Source organism: Porites lutea, chromosome 1 (assembly GCF_958299795.1).
Source record: "Porites lutea chromosome 1, jaPorLute2.1, whole genome shotgun sequence".
In the NCBI taxonomy this organism is placed as follows: Eukaryota; Metazoa; Cnidaria; class Anthozoa; order Scleractinia; family Poritidae; genus Porites; species Porites lutea.
In genome coordinates this window covers 59,512,097-59,534,171 of record NC_133201.1, presented here as the reverse complement: position 1 = coordinate 59,534,171, position 22,075 = coordinate 59,512,097, and the positions used below count along the sequence as shown (strand labels likewise).

Sequence of the window (22,075 nt, the reverse complement as noted above, 5' to 3'; positions counted from 1 at the left end):
CCGTCCTCAAGGCACCCGGAGTTTCTTAAAAAAGAAAATTTGATGAAAGATCGATAATTCACCTTTATGATGGTTTTTAAAATGAAATTGTGTTTCGTTAACCTGATTTAGCTAAAAGCATCCGTTATGAAGTAAATTTAATTTAATACATAGATTTAACCAGGGCTAAAAGCGAAGCTCTCGATAAGAGTTATAGTTTGTTCAAACAAAATATAAAATCGTATAAAGGCCGATGCACACGAGGGATTTTGCTCCCGCGGCACACTCCGGGAGCAAAGCTCCTCCGTGTACCAACGATTTCATGGGTATACTTCATCCTCGGGAGCAGAATTTCCACCCCCGCAAAATGCTCGACGATATTTAACCGGTTAAATATTTGGGAGCAAGCTCCCGGGGCAAATTGAGCGAAATTGAAAACGCTCCCTCGTGTGTACTGACGCGTGCAAAATGATCCTGGAGCGTGCTACGGGAGCAAAACCCCTCTTAATGCTAAGCGGCGAAGGTAACGCCGGAGAACGTTGAAAAACAACAATAGGTCTAATTAGCAAAAAAAGCAACTTTGCACATGCAGCACACTTCTTTTGTACATTTCTTTGCCGTTGTTTTGCACGGCTACAACGTGAAACTTCCAGAAACTTCTTAGTTACACGTTTTATGGAGGAAATGTACGTGTTCTCGTTCACTTTTTTTTCAACTGCCTCTCATTTTCTCCCTGCATTGGTGGCCGCTAGCATTGTCATCGCCGCTACAAAATCTTCATGTTGTTCTTCCAAAAAGAAAATGTCTCCTTTGTTTTTAATCCCTCGCTCTAGGCTCTGTCGCCCTTTTTCTCGTTGAGCTTCGCTGGCCTGCCGCCTTCTTTCTCCTTTTCTCTGTCTTTCTCCTGCTCTATATTCCAAATTTGTGGACATGACAATTAATCTAAGCTAAATACTTTAGACAACACAGATACGGAAGCAATTTCCGCGTTCCGTTTTCGTCTTTATTGACTCTTTAGTTGTCTCTGCTTTACAAGTCGCCGGTGGCTATGCGATTTCCCGCATTGCATTTGGGTTGCCATACCTGTTGATTGAGTTATTTTACATTGGTATGCCTGTGGTGCGGACGGACGGTCCCTCGGGCGGTCGGTGTACGGTCACGTGATTACCAAATTTTCTCGGATAAAAAATTATCGACAATTCTTATACTACTGAGAAAAACACATTAATCATACGATAGCAAATAAAAAGGAAGCTTCTAAGTTGAGCAGGGGTAAATTAGAAAAAACAGGTCAAAAGAGCAGGCCCCGGTTGTTCAAAAGGTGGATAGCGCTATCCACTGAATAAATCACCATCCAGTGGATAACGCAATTGGTTTCCCCAATACTTATCCGCTGGACAGCGCTATCCAATTTTTGAACAACCGGGGCCAGAAGGTTAAAATTAGAGTACCGAAGAGATGGGAGGAACAGAAGAATAGATGAACAGAACGTTAGACAAAAGAAACTAAAAGCAAAGAAGAACTGTTAGCGAAAACGATAAGACTGCCAGCGAAGTTTGCCGGATGAGTAAGTGCTTATTCCCAAGTAAATTATTGTTGAACTCTGATTTCATATCCGGATAGTTTTCTGTTCTGTTCTGTCCTTGTATGGTCAATTTTATGGCAATTTCAGTGTCCTTCTATAGTAGCTTTGATGTTTGCGAATGCCACAACGATGTCTGGCAACAGAAAAATAACTACAAAGAACTGTGACTCAGTAGTGGCTTGTCTTCGTGCTAGTCGCGCTCACTTAAACTAATTTTGATACGAACATCAAGCTCAAGTTATGAGTACTAGAGTGCTGACTGCCAGGGGTAGGTACAAGAAGGTAATCTTGCACGTAGATCTCTTGTGGTTGTTGTTTTTTGTAACATTATTACAGCGCAATCAAAGCTCAAAGTAGTACACGTCAACTTCTACGCGACAATTCCTTTAGTGCAAATCCTTTTCAAAAGTCTTTATTTTGATACTGAGTTAGAGTTTAAAAAGCCTTTCAAGGTGAGATAAAAATGATTTTACAAGCTATATTGAGACGGAAAACCAGTTCTTCAACAAAAATGTTTTTTGAATAGTGCGTGCAGATAGCAACAATCACGTCGTTCCCTCATAATCTAGCCAATTAAAAAAATAAATTTTCTTACTTGACCAGATCTCGCCCCCGGTGGCTTCGTCGACAAGAAGTCTGGGTACGGGATTAATAAGAAGGCGCACCCAGGCCTCCTAACAGTCTACACAACCAAACGGAAATAAGGAGAGATAGACTTATCTTGCAAATAACAAAAGGCTTTTGCATTAGTTGATCAAGCGTGATTGAGTGGCAAAAGTTGTTGTTCTCTTACATTTTATTCTAATTTTCGGCGGTTGTTGCAATCGCTACTTTTGAGATATATGGCTGAAAATTTACAGGTTACCTGATTTTAATTTGCTCTTTCAGCTCGTGCTAACAAAATTTGTCAAAAGAAGACTGTTTTCGTGGACACGCGTGAAAAACGCAGTGCGCATGCGTGCCTTCCCTGCTTCCGGCGCGAATTTGCATGTGCCTCCCCCAATCGAAATTATACTCGATACCAAAACAAACTAGATTCCGGCCGCGAAATTCAAAAAAGTAAGCTCCACACACAAAAGATAAGCTTAGAATTTCACGAACACAAAGTTTATTAATTGCTTTAGTTTCTCTCTTTTGCACCACATACTTTCCTCCTTGCACCAAAGGCGAAAATCATGTTTGAAAGTCCACGCTCGCTCTGGCAGCACTTCGCCGTAGCCATTGTTGCTGTTTTGGTCATCATGTCGCTGAGCTCGGTCAATGCGAACAACGAAAACGACCAATGCATGCTAAGTGGAAAAACAAGGACGGAAAAACCTTGTACTGGACGACTTTACCAGTTAGTTAAGTTAGTTTAAGTAATTTTTTGTTGTGCTTAATACTAGAACCGGCTGCAAACCATTAAACATATCAAACATTCCTAAGTGTTTTTCAATTTAAATGGGGAAGATTTTGCAAATTTTAATTATTGAAAATAGAGACCTTGCGCATGCGAAGACGTTTTGCACGCGTGTCGTTTTCGTGTTTACTGAAATTTGATCACGTGATCAACTAATGCAAAAGGCCTATTTTTTGCAAGAAACGACGCAGGTAGTTGGCCTGTATTTTGGAGCCCCAGTCAACGTCACGCTTTTTATCACATGCTAAGATGAATAATTTGCACACCTGGTAAATTGTTAGCTTAATATGTGTGAATTCAGTGTCGAAATCAATAGTTCAGATTGACAACAGACCACTTTTTGAGGAACTTGGAGACCAAGAGGAACCGTTTTTATTTTAAAGTTCGTTGTAATAGCAACGCTTTGACCCGTTAAACAACGCTTGAGAGAAAAACAACAGACTAATATTTCGAAAAACTTTTCACGGTGGGAGAACTTGAAAGTTCAGTAACCAATAAGTCTGCAACCTTGGTGCAGATCTGCATGCTAGTAATGTATAGGAAGAATGTTTTGAAGGTGTTAGTTTTTCATTTGAAATATATAAACCAGCAGTGAAAGGTAGAACAGCTGTGGAAATATTACTCAAAAAAACATTATTTTTACAACTGACCCTTCGATTGTTTTCATAAGTAAACAATGGAGAGACACATTTCTTTTGAATTTGAAATAGCCCCCCTAAAGATAATTTTTGTCGTCAATATTTTCACGTTTTCAACCTATCATATCCCGCGGATGCATGTCTACTTAAACACAGCACAAGGCTTGAGTTCACATGTACAGCTTTGACTTAACGGAGAGGATAGACCTTCTAGCATCTTAAGTAAGTGGTCGTTCTTTTCTTTGCATTTTAAAACTTTTGAATATATTTTAGTGGAGAAAAAAAGAAGTTCAAGCAAAAAACCTGTTAATTAAAGATAGATAAATATCAAAAGAGTACAGACTTCTTTTACAGCCCTTTTTTCAGGCCCCACTTTCACATGATCCATATTATTTCAAATGAATGAGATGATTCTCTCGCGAGGCAATAACCTGCGATCAGACGTTCTTTTTCGGGATAGCGCGAAAGTCGGCGACACCAGGCGTTCTTTTTTCCCCTAGTCTCTTAAACATAAAGGGAAGAAGGATCACCTGATCGCAAGTTAACGAAGCAAGAAATAGAAAGACTCTGATGAGAGCTAGGGGTAAAGTTGATGTTATGAAAATTTGATAACTATTATTTTCTATTTTCAGCCTTTGTATATATTTCTACAGGCCAAGCAATATGCATTTCGAGACATTAATTCTTTACCTCGCTTGCCACACTGTTTTTGTAGTATCTGGTAAGTTTTACAATTATAGTTTTACCAAAAATACATCGTTTTAATTTTTTTCTTTTGAAAAGGTCATATAAGACTCGGAGACAAGAACACTGTTGGATAAGTAGTGACAAGAGCCAGCAAGAAATGCTGAACTAGCCAAGTTACTTCCGACTCTGTTCAAAATGGCATGAAAGAGATTTGGCGAGATGAAGACATGACTCAGGCCGTCTTATCATCAGTGTCTTTTTCATCTTTCATTCGTTAAATTGGATGTTTTACACAAATTCAACGCGTATCATCTACATCATTATAGTATTAACTAACACATAAACAGGTGGAAAACCTTTTATAAGATAGATTTGTATAAGGCCGACCGAAGTAATGCACGGGCAACAACTTCTTACTTCTCGATACTCTTTATAGGTCCCTTAGAAAGATGTGGAGAAAACTTCGTTAAAGTGGGATGTTTTAATGACAATACAAGACCTCTTCCGGAGCTGTTGTTGAACAAGAGAAATCAATTGGTCCAAGGCTGGAAGAAGTGGAAGGAATTTTTAGAAGGGTATAGTACGAGTACAAGCTGCGGTGGCGACAACGTAGAAGTAGTGATAATTGTTTAAAAGGCTCGACAAGACGAAAAATATCTTGAATGGGATAATTTCTAAGGAAAATGTGGTGCCGCATTCACGAATTATCGGCACCATCTTTAATGGTTCGAAAAACTAATATCTGTAGAGAAGCAGATCTTTCTCAGGTTTCTTATCATTTCGGTTACAAAGCCCATTTTTGAAATAAAATTTTGAGCTGTGGAATTTTCCTCAAATGGGCAAAAACGATTCACTATAATCTTAACCTTAAATTTTTCAGTACGTAACGTCCAAATGTCTTATTTTTACATAAGCTGGGATTCCTCTGTTCTTTTCGGGGGGGGGGGGGGGGGTATTGTATATATATATTAACGTGATTAAAAATCATCATTGAATGTGAACATTTAGCCTTGTGTGTTGCAAATGTATCCTTCAACTTAAGCTCCTGTATTACTGTTTTCAAGATACAATCAAATTTCCTTCGCTTATACAGTAGTCGTCTACTGAGGAAAGTGATTGGGTGGAGACATGAGAGGGAATATGTTATCTAATCAAAAAAGGTTAGGCTTGCCATTTGCCATTGTGGTAACGGAAACTTAAGAGACAGGACAAGCAAAACCAGTTAAGAGATATCAAACTGGTGCACCGCCAGAGAAAAAAAAGGGAGTGAAAATCGCTCCTTCTTATCTCATAATTGTCACTTTTATTTTAAAGCTTGGCCTGCAGTTGTGCGAACAAGACAAGAAGGAAAGGTTTCGCATATTTTGGTCTTCAATTTTACGCCGAGTGCTGGAGTGGAGTCAAACCTAACGTTACGCATGCGTATGACGGTATCTCCAAAGAATGTGTGGGACAGGATTTCACCATTCGCTGCAAACAAAAAGATACATTTTGTGTGGGAAAAGGAAGAAGCAACTACGTTTACCGGCTTGTTACGCCAACCTTCGCTCCTGGTAATTGATGCACTTAAAATATATTCACGCAGCTGCTTAATTTTTGCAGTGAAACAGCGGGTAGAGGAGTGTCGCAGTGTCGCCCCGTTTCCCCATTCCAGTTTTTGCTGCTTTATCCCCGGAAAAACCTGTCAAAAAATATATTACAAGCCTTCAAATGCAGTTCTAGCCCACCTACTGTCACTCCATGTCGGGCGCTAGAGACAATGACATCCGAATTTATGTAAGGAACAATGAACGTGGTTGCTAACGTTCCCGTAATTGTTTTTTTTTTCCTTTACAGAATGCAGAGACAGGAGTAACTATTGCGCTGAATATGCCAACAAAGGATATTGCAAAGCATATGAACATGTTCGAATTCAATGCCCATATTCTTGCAAAGAATGCTAGGAAAACTAAAATAGTAATTTTCCAATAAAATACTAGTTTCAGCTTAATGTTATTAACCAAGGGAAGAAGTCTTGTGCCGAGGTGGTGTTGAAATATTGATCTCGTCACAGGGCGTCCGCACAATCTGTTTGTGTAACCGATGTAACTTTATGGTAAACATACTGTATTTACTACCTTTTGCTGTACCTGTAGCGGTATATCGCTAAATATGTGCATGTATCAAAGCTAAAAAAACGTTGTGTTACCTTAGGTAAAACGACGACAATTCATCGTAGGTAAGGTAACACAACGTTTATTTAGCTTTGATACATACACATATTTAGCGATATACTGCTACAGATGAAGCAAACGGTAAATACAGTTCATAAAATTTAAAAAAAAAACCTTATTAGTCAAAATGTCGAAAAGAAAACATTTCTGTTGGACATAAGTCATAGGGGCTTAGTCTCGAAATGTCAAAAAGAGCACAAATATAGCGACAGGAGAGTATAATGAAGTTACATCTTCTTAGTCGTCTACTTTCCTCAACTGCATCACAAGCTTTTCACTTCGACTAATATCACGACTCAGACTGCTCAATAAAACAGACAGAAATTTAAGGGAACAATTGAGATCAAGACGGAAACATTGGATCAGTTTAACTCCTTTATTGTGACGATCTAATCGTAATGAAATTTTACATTCTCCTTTTTAAACTGAAGACCTTCGCGAAATTCCGTACCAAATTCTCACTTTGCGGCCGGTGTGGGACTTGTGTTGACAGTACCAAGAATAAGCATGTCGCCAGGAATGTAAACCTCGGTCATGTAAAAGACCTTCTTGTTGGGGAAGAGAACTTGAGTGATGGCAAAGGCGGATATGCTTTGAAAGTTGAATCGCAATCCTGACAAGTAGTTGTCCACTGTGCTGGTGATGGTATTCTTAGCAGTGCGGAATTCCGAGCCGCGCCACCATTCCGTGATTGAGGATACACTGCTGCTGGCTGATCCAGATACAGCCTCCTCAGTGTATGATATCGTCAAGTCTCTGTCAATGGAAGGCACAAAGTTTCTCACAAAATTGGTGGTGAAGGTCACTGTTTCGTGTTCAGTTGTATCATGACAGAATATACCACCACATTGATGGCTAGGATACGGAATACTCATGGCCAAGTTGCTGTTGACCCAGTGGACTTGAAGCTTTTGACCTTTATTAAAAGGTTTTGCCGTAAGGGTGTTTCCAGGAATGGTGAAAGTAAATGACAGTGATTTGTATCTTGAAAAATGTAGCCTCATAGGTAGGCTACGAGATGCACCTTGATCTCCCTTGACGTAAAGGGACTGCTGACTGGGTGATACCGATTGCCCTGGAAGAACGTCCGTGTGTACTCCGAAACCGAATTTGTTTTTGATTTCTTCCTTTATTATATCTTTGAAGATGATTCTGTTACTGATGAACAAAGCAACTTCAAACTTGTTAGGGATAATTTTCTTGTCAATCGAGAGCGGGTCGTTAAAGTCTCGTTTGGTTTGCTCCGTTGCAGTCGCGCTGGCAGAACGTGTCTTAAAGAAAATGAACAAAGTTCCATAGCCAGAAGTTGAAGTTGCAAATCCACCCGTTGCAAGATAAAACTTATCAGGCACAAGACTGCTTGGTGTAAGCTTATCTTCGTACGTGATTCGCGCCAACTCGAAATCTGTCGATTTTAACTTCGTGTTGAAGAACAGCTGAATTTGGTTTCTGATAGTTAGTTCTAAGTGTCCTTTAAGAGGTAACTCTAAGACTTCAAAAACTCCATTGCTTAAATCAAGAACCACTCTGGAATCTTTTGTCAACGATCCACGAACTTGGAGTAAATTCATGGTGCCCGAAATTTCACTTCCGTCACTTAAGGTTGCGGTTTCATTGTAATTATCTTCGGTTTTACGTCTTTTACTAAACTCCCAGTACTCCATTACTGCACTTTTGATTTTGATTTTCAGAGTTGCCCTGTCTTGGTTGTTTCTAACAAACTGGATAATGGGCGGACCGACTTTCATCATAACTCTCGTTTCCACCCTAAAACTTCTGCTATCTGAGGCCAGTGTCCTTGCAGTTGTTATACTTTTCACGAAACCAGCGTTGGTGTCAGCGTCGTACTGATTTTTCCAAAGCTCATTCACGCGCTCAGCGCTTACTGCCATTGTGGCATCCCATTCACGCACCAGTGAGCGACCACTTAGATCGGTGAGAAGTTTATCCTTGCTACCTAACACATCGTCGGAGAGACGTCGATGGAGAAGTTGATCATTGTTAGTCGATGGTGGAGGGTGAAAGATGACGTTCACGTAGAATTTAATTCTGAGAGTGGTAAGTTTTGTCGAGAAACGAATTCCTTTGTTGGTGGTCACTTTTGGAAAACGAAATACCCAGTCGTCAAACGGCGTCACTTGTATAAACTTATTGACAAAATTCGGAGATGGATTTACATCCACAACCGATTTTCCAGTTTTAATGTTGTAGACAAAGCGATATTCATTGGGTGTGGTTGAAAAGATTCTTGGATTACGATCAAGGTCTCTATCTTGGAATGATTCTCCCAAGGCGGTGGCTTGGATATATGCAGTGTCATCCGCTGACTCTAAAATATTGTCTGCGCGTACTTCTATTTTCAAAACGCGAACGCGCACATAATCACGGAAGGGAAGAGAACTCAGTGGAACTGGGATAGTATACCCTTCCTTGGAGAGCAAATCGTTAACTGCTACATTAGGAACAGTGAAGTCGATTGGCTTTGACAGGTCCACAGGACGGGAGGGAAAGTTTTCCAGTGCTGAAATAGACGATTGCATCTGACGAACGGCTGCCACTTGAATGGCCATAGTGTCGTAACTTGTCACCAGGGTTGGTTTCTGAAGATAGTAGTATTGCAGGGCAGCATCCATGCTAACAAACGTTTGGATAAGCTGCGAACGAACTTGATTCTCTTTCATTTTGATGATGTTACCAATTTCAAAGAGATCGGTAGTTTTTGCATCGTGATTTGAGAGGTCGTTTTGTGTTAATCTTGTCTTGAGTGCTCGTAAACGATTGCTCTGTCGTTTGGCGAGATCTCTCTGCATTTCAATTTGTATCTGTTTGTATTTTCGTTCGGCTATGTTTGCAGCAATGTTTACGTACCTCCTACCCCTAGCCGATAAACGTTTGGCAGCACGTTGAAAATCGAGTGCCTCTCCGGCCACTTGACCTGGGAGAAAGCCGCCCGGCGTTGTAAACGACTGCACATCTGTGTCAAAATCAATCCATTCCAGTTCCGTCGGGAAACTATCTGTACCGACCGCTGTACTTGGGATGTTTTCCAAAGCTCGGTTGATCGTGCCGATATCATTCCTCAAATTTCTGCCAAGGTCGTAAAGTTTACTCACTTGTTCAATTATTGTAACAACGTTCTTTAACTTTTCCGCAATCCGAACAATTCCTGTCAGCTTCTTGTCGATATTTGCCAAGCCGACGCCTCCTGTGAACAACGATCCAATAACTTCGGCAACGTTCAAAACTGCTGATATTATTTGCTCTTTTTCGTACTGTTTAAGTGCTTTAATCAATGCATCTCCAGTAGTTTTCACGTCATTCTGTATTTTCAGGATCTCCTGAAGTAACTTGTCAGCTTCACCTTGTTTTCGGCTGATTTGATCTTTCTCCAAGTCATGGACAGCTTGCTGGGTCTTCGCAACGTCGTCTTGATGCTGCGCGTTGACTTCAGCCTGTTCAACCAGGAAAGAACCAATGCTCTTTACATTTCTGTTTAGCTCCTGTAGGGAATTTGTTGTAGTCTCTACTAGCCTGCGGCGTTGTATTTCAGTGGAGACTGTTCTGTATGTGGTTTCATAGTTGGAGACAGCTGTCAATAGTCGTTCGTAAAGGGGTTGGTATTGGGGGAAGTTCAATCTGAGAACGATGAGTCTTGACCTGGCGTATTCTGTCAATTGGGTCTTACCTAACAATAAAACACGACCAAGGACCATTTCAAGGTCGGGAGATAAAGGCGAAGATCCCTTGGCGCTTCTTGTCAGGGTTTCTGTAACCCAGTTCAAACTTTCGCTTGCTGTTTTAACTGATTGGCTACTGGCACGGACCGTTAAAATGCTTTCTACACTGGTCACAGTCAACTCCAGGCTGTTAACCAAGCTTTGGTGTAGCCACCTCGCTTCGTTTGTTGTTCCGGTATTGTCGTAAAGTTCCGCTGCAGTTTGTTTGTCAGGATAAAGAAGTTTCTTTGTATTTTCCTCCTTAACTGTAAATTGGCCGCTTAAGTTCGGATCTTTTACTGTTTTGTAGACGTATTCGTTTGCATATGTGTAGTGTTTGCCATTCTTGGATTGGGTCAGCTTCAAAATACCACGAAATCGTTTGGCAATTATTTTGATGACGGGCTCAGAATTTGCGTGGGAGCCAACAATTATTTCTGGAACCTTGTTACCAGAGGACGACGCCACGAATTCTCGGCATACAAGAAATATCTTTCTGGACCCGGGAAGCCTCAACTGAGCAGTTTCGCTGATTTCCAAGACATCTGCATAAATAAATAAATGTGTGACGAACTTGGGATCTGAAACTACGAAATCGTCCAACTTGAAGTTCACCTGGGTTATAGTAATGTAGTTAGTTGCGGTAGATGTTACAAGATCTGGATTGAAACTGCCATAGAAACCCTCAACATTAAGGCTCTGGGTAGTAGGGAAGTTCGGAAGGCTAGCTTTCCCAAATTTCTGAAAAACTGTAGCGGACAAAACATCATTCCATGTTGACTTCGATGGTGATTCGGTCGTCAAGAGTTTATTGACGATGGGTTTGAAGAAAACGCGTATAGGAATTGTTTTGGTAAGGGTGTCTGTCATTTTGTCTGCAGATGGGCTTACTGGGAACATAAAGATACTTGCAGCCACCCTGTAGATATCATCCTTCAACTTTGGTATGATGTTCTTCAAAGCAGCATCACCGCTGGCTGACAAAATCCTTCCGGCCTCACGACTGAATCCCTTGTCGCCCTTTCTTGGCTGGGTTAACTGGCGAAACGCGTAACTTTTGGAACCGAAACTGTATGCAGGATCTTGAAAGGGGAATTTAAGAATGTCTTTGCTGCCGATTTCTTTGTCATACACAAATACTTGGTAAATTAGGTCGCCAATCTCATAACCGGAAACGTAATGGGTACCATATTCTGAGAACAGTTCCGTTATCTTGTCGCTTGTAGCATCAGAAGAAACGGCGGATGATGTAAGATTTGAAAAATCTGCGTTGGTCATAGTTGTCTTGCTTATATTCTTCCAATATCGTGCCAGAACGTAGGTTTTCCCCACCATGTTGTCAGGTGTTATACCAAGGAGTTGAGCATAGGGCCTCATGCTACCTTGGGACGCGGTCGTTGAAGTCGGCTGATAAGTAAATGCCGCCGCGTCTCTGGTCTCATCTTCGAAATGCCAAATCGAGAGGAACGTCTTGATCAAATCTCTTTCATCTGGATGGTACGTCACCTGGATAAAGCCACCGAAATATGTAATTCCGGTTTGGGTGGTTTCATGTTGGATGTTGTCAAACAGTTTAGATTTCGTTACTGGATAAAGTAGCCGACTGAGATCACTGTCACCTGGCAGGACTGGCTTCATACCATGAAGAATGCTGAATGGTTTACCAAGACCATTGGCTGAAATTTAAGTCAAAATAAAGCGAGCATCAATAAAAGTAAAGATCTTCTCATGAGTAACGGAAGATTGTTAATAGCCTAAAAATAAATGTGAGTAAATGGAAGAGAATTTACAATGGTGGCAGAATTGTTAATACCACATAAGCTTGTGTAGGTCAGTGTAGTTATTCAAATTCGCTCAACTTAACTTACATGTAAAGGCAAAGAGTACTTATTTTACGTCGGTAGCTTAAAATACAACAAACCTGAGACCAACGGTGCGCTCATTTTACTATCCCCCAAAAGCACTTCTATCTTTTTCTAGGATTTGAGGTCACACCTGAAAATCGAACTCGGGATCTCTTACACAGAAGCTCCCGGGTACTGATTGGGATTTGACCCCGAGGACCGATTGGAAACCAGTTGGACCGATTGAAAATCTCTACAAGCCTAATTCTTTTTTTTATATATACATAGCAAAATCTTTTTCTTTACTTGTAGTCTACTTTCTTAAAACGAATAACAAGCAAGATTGGCTAAATTAAGAAATTGCAAAAATGCTAGAAACAATAAGAGCAGTAAAATCTAAATATTGCAAAAAAGGCATTTATGAAAATAGTGGTAATGTACGAGAAACTTGGAAGGTAATTAACAGTATGTTAGGTCGAAATACTACGACAACATTGATAAGTGAGTTTTCTTTGTTTTTTTTTTTGTCAAATATATCCTGACAAAAAGAGTGAAAGCCGTTAAAATTAATCAACATTTCTGTTTACTGGGACAAATTGGCCGAGAACATTCCAGTTCTCTGATGGGGAATAAATAAGTTGTGGAGTTCCACAGAGATCAATTTTAGATCCTTTACTGTTCTTAGTTTACGTCAACAACCTTCGCAATTGCCTGCAGGATTTTACCCCGGGTATGTTGCAGATGATATGTATATTTCAATAACTGGTTGGAGTACCAGCGCAATTAAACCTAAACAAAAGAGCGAGGTAGAAGCAATGAACAGTAGGCAGCTTCGAAAAATGTTATTTGATACTTGGATCTAGAAAAAAACACCATTGCATCTAAAGACATGAAACTTAGCATGTATTTCATAAACCTGTATACGTAGAAGCTTGTAAAGAAGAAAATTACCACAAAATTACTGGGCGTACACATTAAACATGAGACCCGGATATCCCAAATCATAACGTAAGTCACTGCTTTTTAGTATGCTGTATAAAACTAGATCTCTCGGTACTAAAGAAAAAAGAACATAAATCGATCACAAGTGTAGCCGTACTATGACTATTGTAGCTCTGTGTGGGGAAATTGCTAAAAAACGCGCGCAGATCAATTGCAGAAGCACCAAAACAGAGAAGCAAGCATTATCACAAAAGCGGACTATTCACTAAGATCATACGATATTCTAGAAGTCCTATGTTGGGCAACGCTGCACGATAGTTGGTAAATGGAAATGAGTATCATGATGTGTAAAGTTTGTCATGCGGCTGTACCAGAGAGCTGAAATGAGTTTTTTCGGTTGACCTGTGAGGTGCAAAATCACAACCCCTTGGTTATTAAGTTCGACATGCATTTTCCAAAACCTAAAACGAACTCAAGCGGGGAAATAGCATGGAAAGCACTTCCGAATCATGTTAGAGACCTGAACACACAAAATAGTTTCAACGCGTTCTTGAAAGATCACCGTGGAAATCAGTTTTAAATAAATAACTTAATATTGCTACTAACTTTTAGTATTTGGGCAAATACAAAATAAGATCGACTTAAGGGAGTGATTGAGTAATTTTCTCTTTAGAAATTTCAACCAACTTTAATTCCAAAACTCTTTGGAAGTTTTTTTTTCGCCTCAAAAATCCTTTAAAACACTGCAGCTTTTAAACAAAATTTACGTGTGGAATGCAATTAACCATAATTACCACGATTACATAACTTGCTTGGAACTCGTGCTTTAGTCGGGACACCTTCGAGAGTCTCAAAATTTGACTTTCCCGACAATGGGCCACTTCCGAGTTCCAAAAACCCTCACTTTCAAAATGAGACTAGGTGCACGATCTTTCTTGTGAAAATGAGTTTTATTTGGATGAGAATGAAAAATGATTTCCATATCAAAGGCTGAGCAGCTACCCTCGTTTTGAAACAGAGGCCTGGGGGAACTCGGAAATGGCCTATTTTGTGAGCAAGAATACAGCGCATATATAAAACTTCACGAGCTGGTACCGCAGAGGGGAAAACGTTGTAGACTGTAGTGTGTCATGTGTAGAGCGGAATTCTAAAAGAGCGTTTTTATTAAAAGATATAAGGCCTTAACTCCAGAGATAATAGATTTTTGTCATTTAAATGCTTATATCTTGCTGACAAACTTTAAATTGTAAAATATGCTCTATGCGTGACACACCAGAGGTTTTGAGTGATCATTTATTAATTAAATCACAGTCTCAACCACAATCTCAGTCTATTCTTTCCTACAACTTGAACACAAAATCACGATTTCCCGATTTGATACAACTGTGGTTTAAAGCATTGCGTAAAGCGTGATCTACCAAACAAAAAACAACCCCCTGAACCTCCATCATTTCACAATGTCTGTAAAATTTTATCGAAATTGCGTCTAAAACAGCCGAGATATAAGCTTTTCAAAAGATGTAGCACAAGCAAAATTTTGCCTTAATTATGAATTTATTCATAGATAGTCGGTCTTAAATCATTGTAATATAGTTAGTATTTGTTCATAGATTTTTTGAAACGGCTAATTTGAAAACCAATCTGATTGTAAGTTAAAAGTTATTACCATGCATAACTCAAGTTAATTCGTTCATATTTTTTCGTCTTCTAAGTATAGTAATTCACATGATCAGAACGACTTCAAATTATCGACCTCATATCTGTTACAGCGAATATTGAGCAGTTAACCATACTCTTTATGCCAACTGATGTTTCTTATTCCGGGGCTCTGTTTTCTTTTCGTAGAAATGCGCTATTTCTTGATAAATAAATACAACTATTTCCTTCCTTATTTGAGTCTATCATGCAATTAATCTTATTCCTATGATCATCTTGTGAAGTCAGTTCTTCACGTAGAGTTAATTGGATATTCTTTATATATTTAGAGGAGTTGTTTTCATTTAAATACAGTTTATTGAGATTGGAACTATTGCATAGGGTATTCACTTTTTTCATAGACTCATCTGATTTTTCTCAACCATATCGTTTGATATTTGTAAACATTGCTTGGCATAATTATCATCGTGTTTGTTTTCTAAATGTATCCAAAATTTGAAAATATTTACGTTAGTTATTTCTTTAAGTGGTAGTCGTCCAAGTTCACTTCTGCATGCAACATTTGGACACTGTTTATACTTCACACCTAGAACTTGTTTGCAGAATTCAATTTGTGTTTTCTCTATTCATATCATTCTCCCATGAATAACAATCACCTTTATCGAAGATGCTTCAAACCTCAGAGCCATACATCAGAATTGGGAGCCAGATTGAGTGAATTAAATAATTTGGTAGAAATATCTATTGGAAGTCTAAGAAAGACAAGGTGCTGACGAATTGCAAATATGGATCTCTTGTCTTTGTCTTTTAGGATTACTTTGTGTTCTTTAAAACTACCATTTGTGACCAATTTTGCAGAAAATTTTTCCCAAAGGTAGGTGGAACTATTGGTGATTTCGATTTTTTCATGGCTAATGTAAAATTGGTGCTTTAGAGTGGTCGACTTTCTACGTTTCTTTTGGAAGATTATAATTTTTGTCTTCTTGATGTTTATATTCATCATCCAATTGTTACAGAATCTGAAGAGTGTGCACAATGCTTTTTCTAATCCATTTGCCGATTGTGATATAAGTACCAGGTCATCTGCGTATAGAATGCAGTTTACAGTCGAACCATTTGGTAGTAATATGGGATCTGTGTCTTGTTTGTTAAGAAAAAATGGACTGAGTCTCATTCAGATAGAGATTGAATAGCATCGGTGAAAGGATGCAGCCTTGTCTTACACCATTTCCGTAATCAAAGAAAGCGCTCCTTTGATGATCAAATTTGATGGAACATTTACTTTTCGTGAAAAGGGATTTTATTGCGTCACAAAATTTGCCTCCAATATTGTGCTTTTAATTTATCGTGTATAGGCCATCGTGCCATATTAAGTCAAAAGCTTCTCTAAAGTCTACAAAACAAGGGTATAATTTACCATTTTAATTTTAGGTAAAACAAGTATTAAATCTAAAAAAGAGCGAGAAAAATTACCTCGCGGGGGTCTCGGGGCTTAAAATTTCATTTCGTGCTAACTAGCTGGAATTAGAAAATTTAACTTGGCACTATATCAAGAAATGACCAGCTGGGAATGTAAATATTCCTTCAAAGTTTGGTGCTTGTGTTAAAAACCGCATACTGTTCTCTAAGCCGCCGGACTACTTGGGCACAGTGTGTAATACATTAGTTCTAACAGTTTATACTACTACATGAGGAATTTCTGCAATTTGATTGGCTCAGAGCAGTGGTATTTCAGCTTAATTTGAAATAACTACATGTGAAAATTACAAACCTTTCGCCGGCAGTAGTATAAACAAATAATAGCATGATTTGTATGTGATATTTGGCATAAATACCACTTGTGATATTTCAAAATTGTCTCAAATTTCACTCGCCTGACGGCTCGTGAAATTAAGTATAACGATTTTGAAATATCACTTGTGGTATTTATGCCAAATATCACTACAAATCATGCTATTACCTATACTAATTTTCAAAAAAATTGTGCGTTTTGCTTGTTCCAGTTTGCCTTTAAAGTTAATTTTAAATATAAATTTTACTTGTTCGTTATTAGAAATTTGTTGATAATTTCAGATTGTTTAAAGTTGAGAACGCTTGAATCACGAAATTTACTGCTCACTGAGTGGAAAATGACATCCCTGCAAAACGCTGTCTGACCAAAATCCCAAAATTAAGTAATAGTAATACACGAAGTAAGTAATAGTAATACATCAAAAGCAAATTGGTTATATGAACACAAAGCTTGAAGGAGTATGTTTTATTATATTACCCAATCTTCTCTTGCTTGACAAAAATTTATCTTCTGACTATTAAAACATCATCTGATAACCTTGTGACAATTATTAGCTTCATTTGATAATAACATTATATTTATTTCATTTATGGTCAAAATTTATTACATCCATGGTGAGCCAGATTATTACTTTTATGGTTAAAATTTTATTACATTTAAGGTTGATTCTTATTACATTTATGGTGGCTTTTACATTTATGGTTGACTTTTATTGCATTTATGGTTAGTATTACATTTATGGGTGATACAGAGCGACGGAAAAAAGTTTTCCAAGGCAACTGTTTAAACAAATTCCTCTGTAGTCAGAAGGATCTTGTTTTTTTCAAAATTTAAATATGGGTATTGTAATGCCTTCGCACCAATAAAGTGGGGAAAACACCACTTTCAAGGATGAGATTTAAGAGTTTACAAATTGAAGTTTTCAAAATAACAACATTTTTTGCCAAAATAGTAACGATAACATCAGGGCACAAGTAGTTCAAGATAATCGAGACCAGTAGCTTTATAATATAGGGATAGTCAAAATAAACTAAACAAGTAATTCTTAACCAATCACAAAACTCGTCATTAACATACTTTGAACGGCATAAGGAAAGTTATGACATCTTACGGGAAACACAATTTCAGAAATATTAATAAGCTATAGACACGTTTAAACTATACAAGGAGTTAGTTATTATAATAATTGTAACGAAATCAGTGTACACAATCGAGCTTGTTCACTGTCCAAAGCCAATAAACGGGTGGTTTTACTTCCATTTCCTCTCTTTTAATTTCGAGGGTCTTGTGCCTAACTTCACACTTTACTAAGTATGTATGACTTTACACCATGATTGTTTAATAATATATATTATTATTAATCAATTTTCCGTACCTTCAATTCCTTGCATCACTGCCAGAAGAACGAAAATAGCTTCAAAAGCCATGCTTGACGGCAGGGCCGGTTCCAGTACAGTACACGGCTGCAGCTAAAAATCAAAGGAACTGTTCAAACACAATAACAAATTCAGTCATCAGCCAGACATGAAAGTGACTGTATAAAAATGATCAGAAGAAGTAAGTAATATTTTCAACAAACAGAGGCCAAAAAAGGTACATAAATTATCAGAAACGAGCAAACCAGAGCAAACAGACGTCACTAAAAATTGTAATTGCAGAAATTCCAAAACCTGTCCCATGGAAATGTAATTAGTGCTTGTTAGAGAAGTATTTTATAGTGTGTAAACCAGAAATGTCTACCCTGAACAATAGAAACGAACTTATCTCAGGTTGCAGACACTCAAAGAAACTAAACAGTGTCCTAACGTGATTAGTTTTTGTCGCAAATCTAACATGTTGTTAGCATCATTTAATTAGTGGTGCGACGCGCCACGCTCTATACGCCACGCATAGTAGTTATTTATAGTTGTGTTTTCCCTATATCTTTGATCGTAACTTTTGGCAATTGCCTGATGATTGCCTCGCAAGAGGCATGAAACTCTGAAAAATCACGCTTTTTTGTACATTTCTTTGCACGACTACGTCTTGAAAATGCCTAATTTCACGTTGTGCAGAGGAAGTACACAAGCGACCACGAAATTTCCACTCTCTTTCTGCACTTGGGTATGGTTCTTAGGAATTCAACGTTAGGATGGTTCGCCTTCATTTGAAAAAGTTAGTGACTTGGAGTAATCGCGATGAAGATTGAAAGAAGTCAAAGAACACGAATTCACTTTTTCAGCGACGTTTTCTCTGCCGTCGTTAATTTTTTTCTGAAAGCAACAAGGGCCTTCTTTTGACACGCACGCGTTCACTATGACATAGCCGCCATACAATTTAACTAAAACAACAAGAAACTAACTAAAAGAAAAAGGAAAAAATATCAATTTTATCGTTAGGAAAATAAATTAAAAAAGAAGACCAAGTAATCCGAAAAAAGCCTAAAAAAAAGAAACTGCGATTATAGTGCGACCAAATCAACTACTTCAGGTTGTTCTTTCGTGGCTGCAATCTCAACTGTAGTTCGGATTGCCCATATCTTTATTTTTTGCCTTCTAAAACAGCTTTCGCTTCAGTTTAGTTCGTACGATTTTCGCTTTTGTAAATCAGTGATCTTGAATGCTAACGTTGGGAGTACGATGTACTCACAAAAACGACACCTTTGGCGCTTTTAATTTGATTCTTTCTTTGTACAGGGGTGCTGTATTTTACCTTATTGCTTGAAAAGCCTTGAAATCACTTTCTTGGTTTTTTTTTCCTCTTTAATCAGAGCCGCGATATTTCGATGCCTCTAGATTTGAAAGTAACATCCACGGCTTCTTCCGGCTTACTTAATCATCATCTCAATTTCGTCGATGTCATTGGACTGTCGTATTTAAAGCGATAATTTGAATTTTTTCCTGACACTTCTTACAAGCCAGTAATGTTGTCGTATTAAACTATTCCAGATCCATCTTCCCCCAAAACAGCATTCAACACTTTCAACTTTAAGATCTGCTAAGGTTTAGCAAAAATTGAGACTTCGCTTGTTACCTCACTCCGGTAGCTCTCCGAGTTTCCACTGCTGTTTGTTTAAATTAAAGGAATCCTTGACGCAGTAATCTTCTGCTGTGTTGTCCGAAAGGATGCGTTTCTCTCTGTCAAGATTATAAAGACGTGCCGTGAATCACTGCGAAACTCCGGAATTTAACAATTGAATTTGAAGTTATTGTTTTTACCTTACCTTCGGTCAAAGAGGGTTCCAACAATAATGCACCAGATCATGAAAGAACTCCAGTTTCATTCCCCACACAATGAGTTACGTAATCTTACGTAACTTTTTTGTAATTCTAAAAGGTCACACCCTTTTTCGCAAGGGGCATGTGAGGTGATGAACAACTGACAGCCTCAAACCGCGACAATAGTTTCATAATTGTTTGCTGTTTTTAATTAGCTGGACCACTGAAATTCAAATTGATTGTATCGGTTAATGTAGACAACCTGTTGGCCTTGCCAGGTGAATCACTTGAGTTCTGAAATGCTTCAATCTGATTGCGTGAAAGCCGAGAACAATCTTAACAGCTTCTCAATTGTTTGTTTGCTGTTGTTGTTTTTAATTAACTGGAATATTAAAATTTCAACAAAAAGTGTGGGCCAATGTTTCTAAGATTAAGGACAAATTAGATGCAAATCGCTGTCAAAGAGAGAAAAGTCCGATACTTTGAACAATTATGAAATTTGGACAATGTAAGTTAATAAAAAGGAAGATTACTTTCGACTCTCAAATCGTATTTAACAAGTCACCCTCTTCGACCAAATAATTTTCCGATTTTTCTGACCAAGAAGTAGACATAATAAATTAGTATGAATGTTGCACTCCCAGAAAAAACTAGAAACCATAAAGTACGGAAAAGATATTTTTAATGATAAGAAGCACAAATTTTGGTTGTTTCTTTATAAAAACTGGTATTTTTCTTAGCTTTTTATTGTCTAAACTAGGTACTGCAGGCGACCACACGTGGAAGTGTTAAAAAAATCACATTGATTAAAATCACCATTTTGATTTACGTTGATTCTAGGCATCAGAGGTCAATTTTCAGAAGCGTGAAGCAGCGAAAATAGACTGATTTTGTAGGGATGATACAATTACTGGTAATCCAGTGGTTTAAATTGGCTATTTATGCGAGGTAAAATAAGACATGTCTTACGTAAGACGCGAACTTCCCATACAATTGGTTTACACAGAATCTCGTTTTTTGAAACTCGTTTATTATATGTAGCACACGGGTGTTAGTTTGAGCGAGCTAAAGCTATTAAAGCTAAATAGTAAATACAAAATGCCTAAAAATAATATTTAACACTAAAATAAAATAAAAATGAGCAGCATAAAAGATATGAAATTGACTGCATACCAGCAAAGTCAATTTTGAATATTAGGTTTTTAAAAGAGCTAAGATCCTGAGATAATCTAATATTATCTTTAAGAGAATTCCATAAGGTAGGCCCTAAATATCTAACCGATTTTCGTCCACGTTTTATTACATTTGGAAAGAGATAAAATATGCGACTTCAGTGAGACAAGCCCTAGTAAGAACAGTCCGTCAAGAATGCTTTTAGACAAGAAACCCTAAGCAAAGCCAAAGAAAACCTGACATAAATGACCTTTGACGCAGGGGCAGAAAATATTACTCAGCGTTACCTTATTATAGGATATTAACGCTCCATGAAATTAACGCGAATCGTTAAAATTCGCGTTAATTCAAGTCGCTTTAATTTTGTTGAGCGTTAATTTCCAGGACGTAAATTAAGTGCAGCGTTAATTTCCGCGCCCTTAGTTTCCAGTATTTTGACCCATGGATTTTGCTGAAAAACGCGTTTTGAAGCTAGTCGAGTGGTTTTCTGGTCACCGTCGTGCTATAAAGAGCTAAAACTTACCACAAACCGGTTTACAGGTCGTACATTTCGCGGCCTTCTGATCCAGATGCAAAATATCAGCTGGCGAACTTGGGGCATGCGTAGAAAGCAAAATTTCGAGATCTTGACTTTTACTTTTCGCTTTCTCTCCTCCCCTCTTTTTTCGCTTTTCTTGCCTTATTTTTTTTTCTCTTGCTGGGCATTTAGTAGGCTTCGTTTTGGTGGGAAGAGTTTTTAGGAGAGCTTTTAGGATCTTAGGATTAGGTGAAAGGAAAGGTAGGTGAGCAATGGAACAAGATTTTCATGGAGATTTTCAGGTCAATGTCACATGGCTTTTGGCTTTTTCCTCCGGTGTTCTTGACTGACTTGCGCTCATTCTGAGAGGTTTGAAAGATCTCTTCACTCTGCACAAGTTAGTTGACAAAGTTGTCCTTGACCGTTAAAAGTGATGATGTCACAAAGGGTAGAAAGGACGTGGATCCACACGGGCGGTTACAGGCGGTTCAGGGGCGAATGGGTAACCCCAATTTTGGAACCTGTCCAGACATTCTTGACACCTAAAAAACATTAACTAAAAGCTTTCTTTCTTTCTATTTACCCTTTATTTTTAATCTTTCACAAAAGCTGAGGCGCAGGTTTACAATATTTCGAGTTCATCTTCGTCTACAGTGTTGAAAAAAATTTGTTCCAGTTGTCACCACCAACTGTGTCTTAATCGCGTTAATTTCCTTTATTATGAAATTCTACCTCCT

At 38.3% G+C, this 22,075-nt stretch overlaps 2 protein-coding genes and 1 long non-coding RNA gene across 3 annotated transcripts in view; 1 reads left to right on the top strand and 2 right to left on the bottom strand.

Annotated features, from left to right (window-relative positions):
* The window catches only part of LOC140923688 (LYR motif-containing protein 2-like), a 246,979-nt gene that overhangs the window by 220,467 nt on the left and 4,437 nt on the right, over positions 1-22,075 (bottom strand). The window lies entirely within an intron of this gene.
* Positions 3,715-5,835, top strand: LOC140940729 (uncharacterized). The gene is made up of 4 exons (XR_012166368.1): positions 3,715-3,823; positions 4,234-4,322; positions 4,725-4,863; positions 5,603-5,835. It is a non-coding gene; the product is annotated as an uncharacterized lncRNA (long non-coding RNA).
* LOC140923630 (uncharacterized) lies at positions 6,774-17,915 on the bottom strand. Its single transcript, XM_073373705.1, has 2 exons — positions 17,827-17,915; positions 6,774-11,893 (listed from the first exon to the last, which is right to left on the bottom strand). The coding sequence occupies exons 1-2, from the start codon at positions 17,876-17,878 to the stop codon at positions 6,960-6,962; spliced, it is 4,986 nt and encodes a 1,661-aa protein (XP_073229806.1). The 5' UTR covers positions 17,879-17,915; the 3' UTR covers positions 6,774-6,959.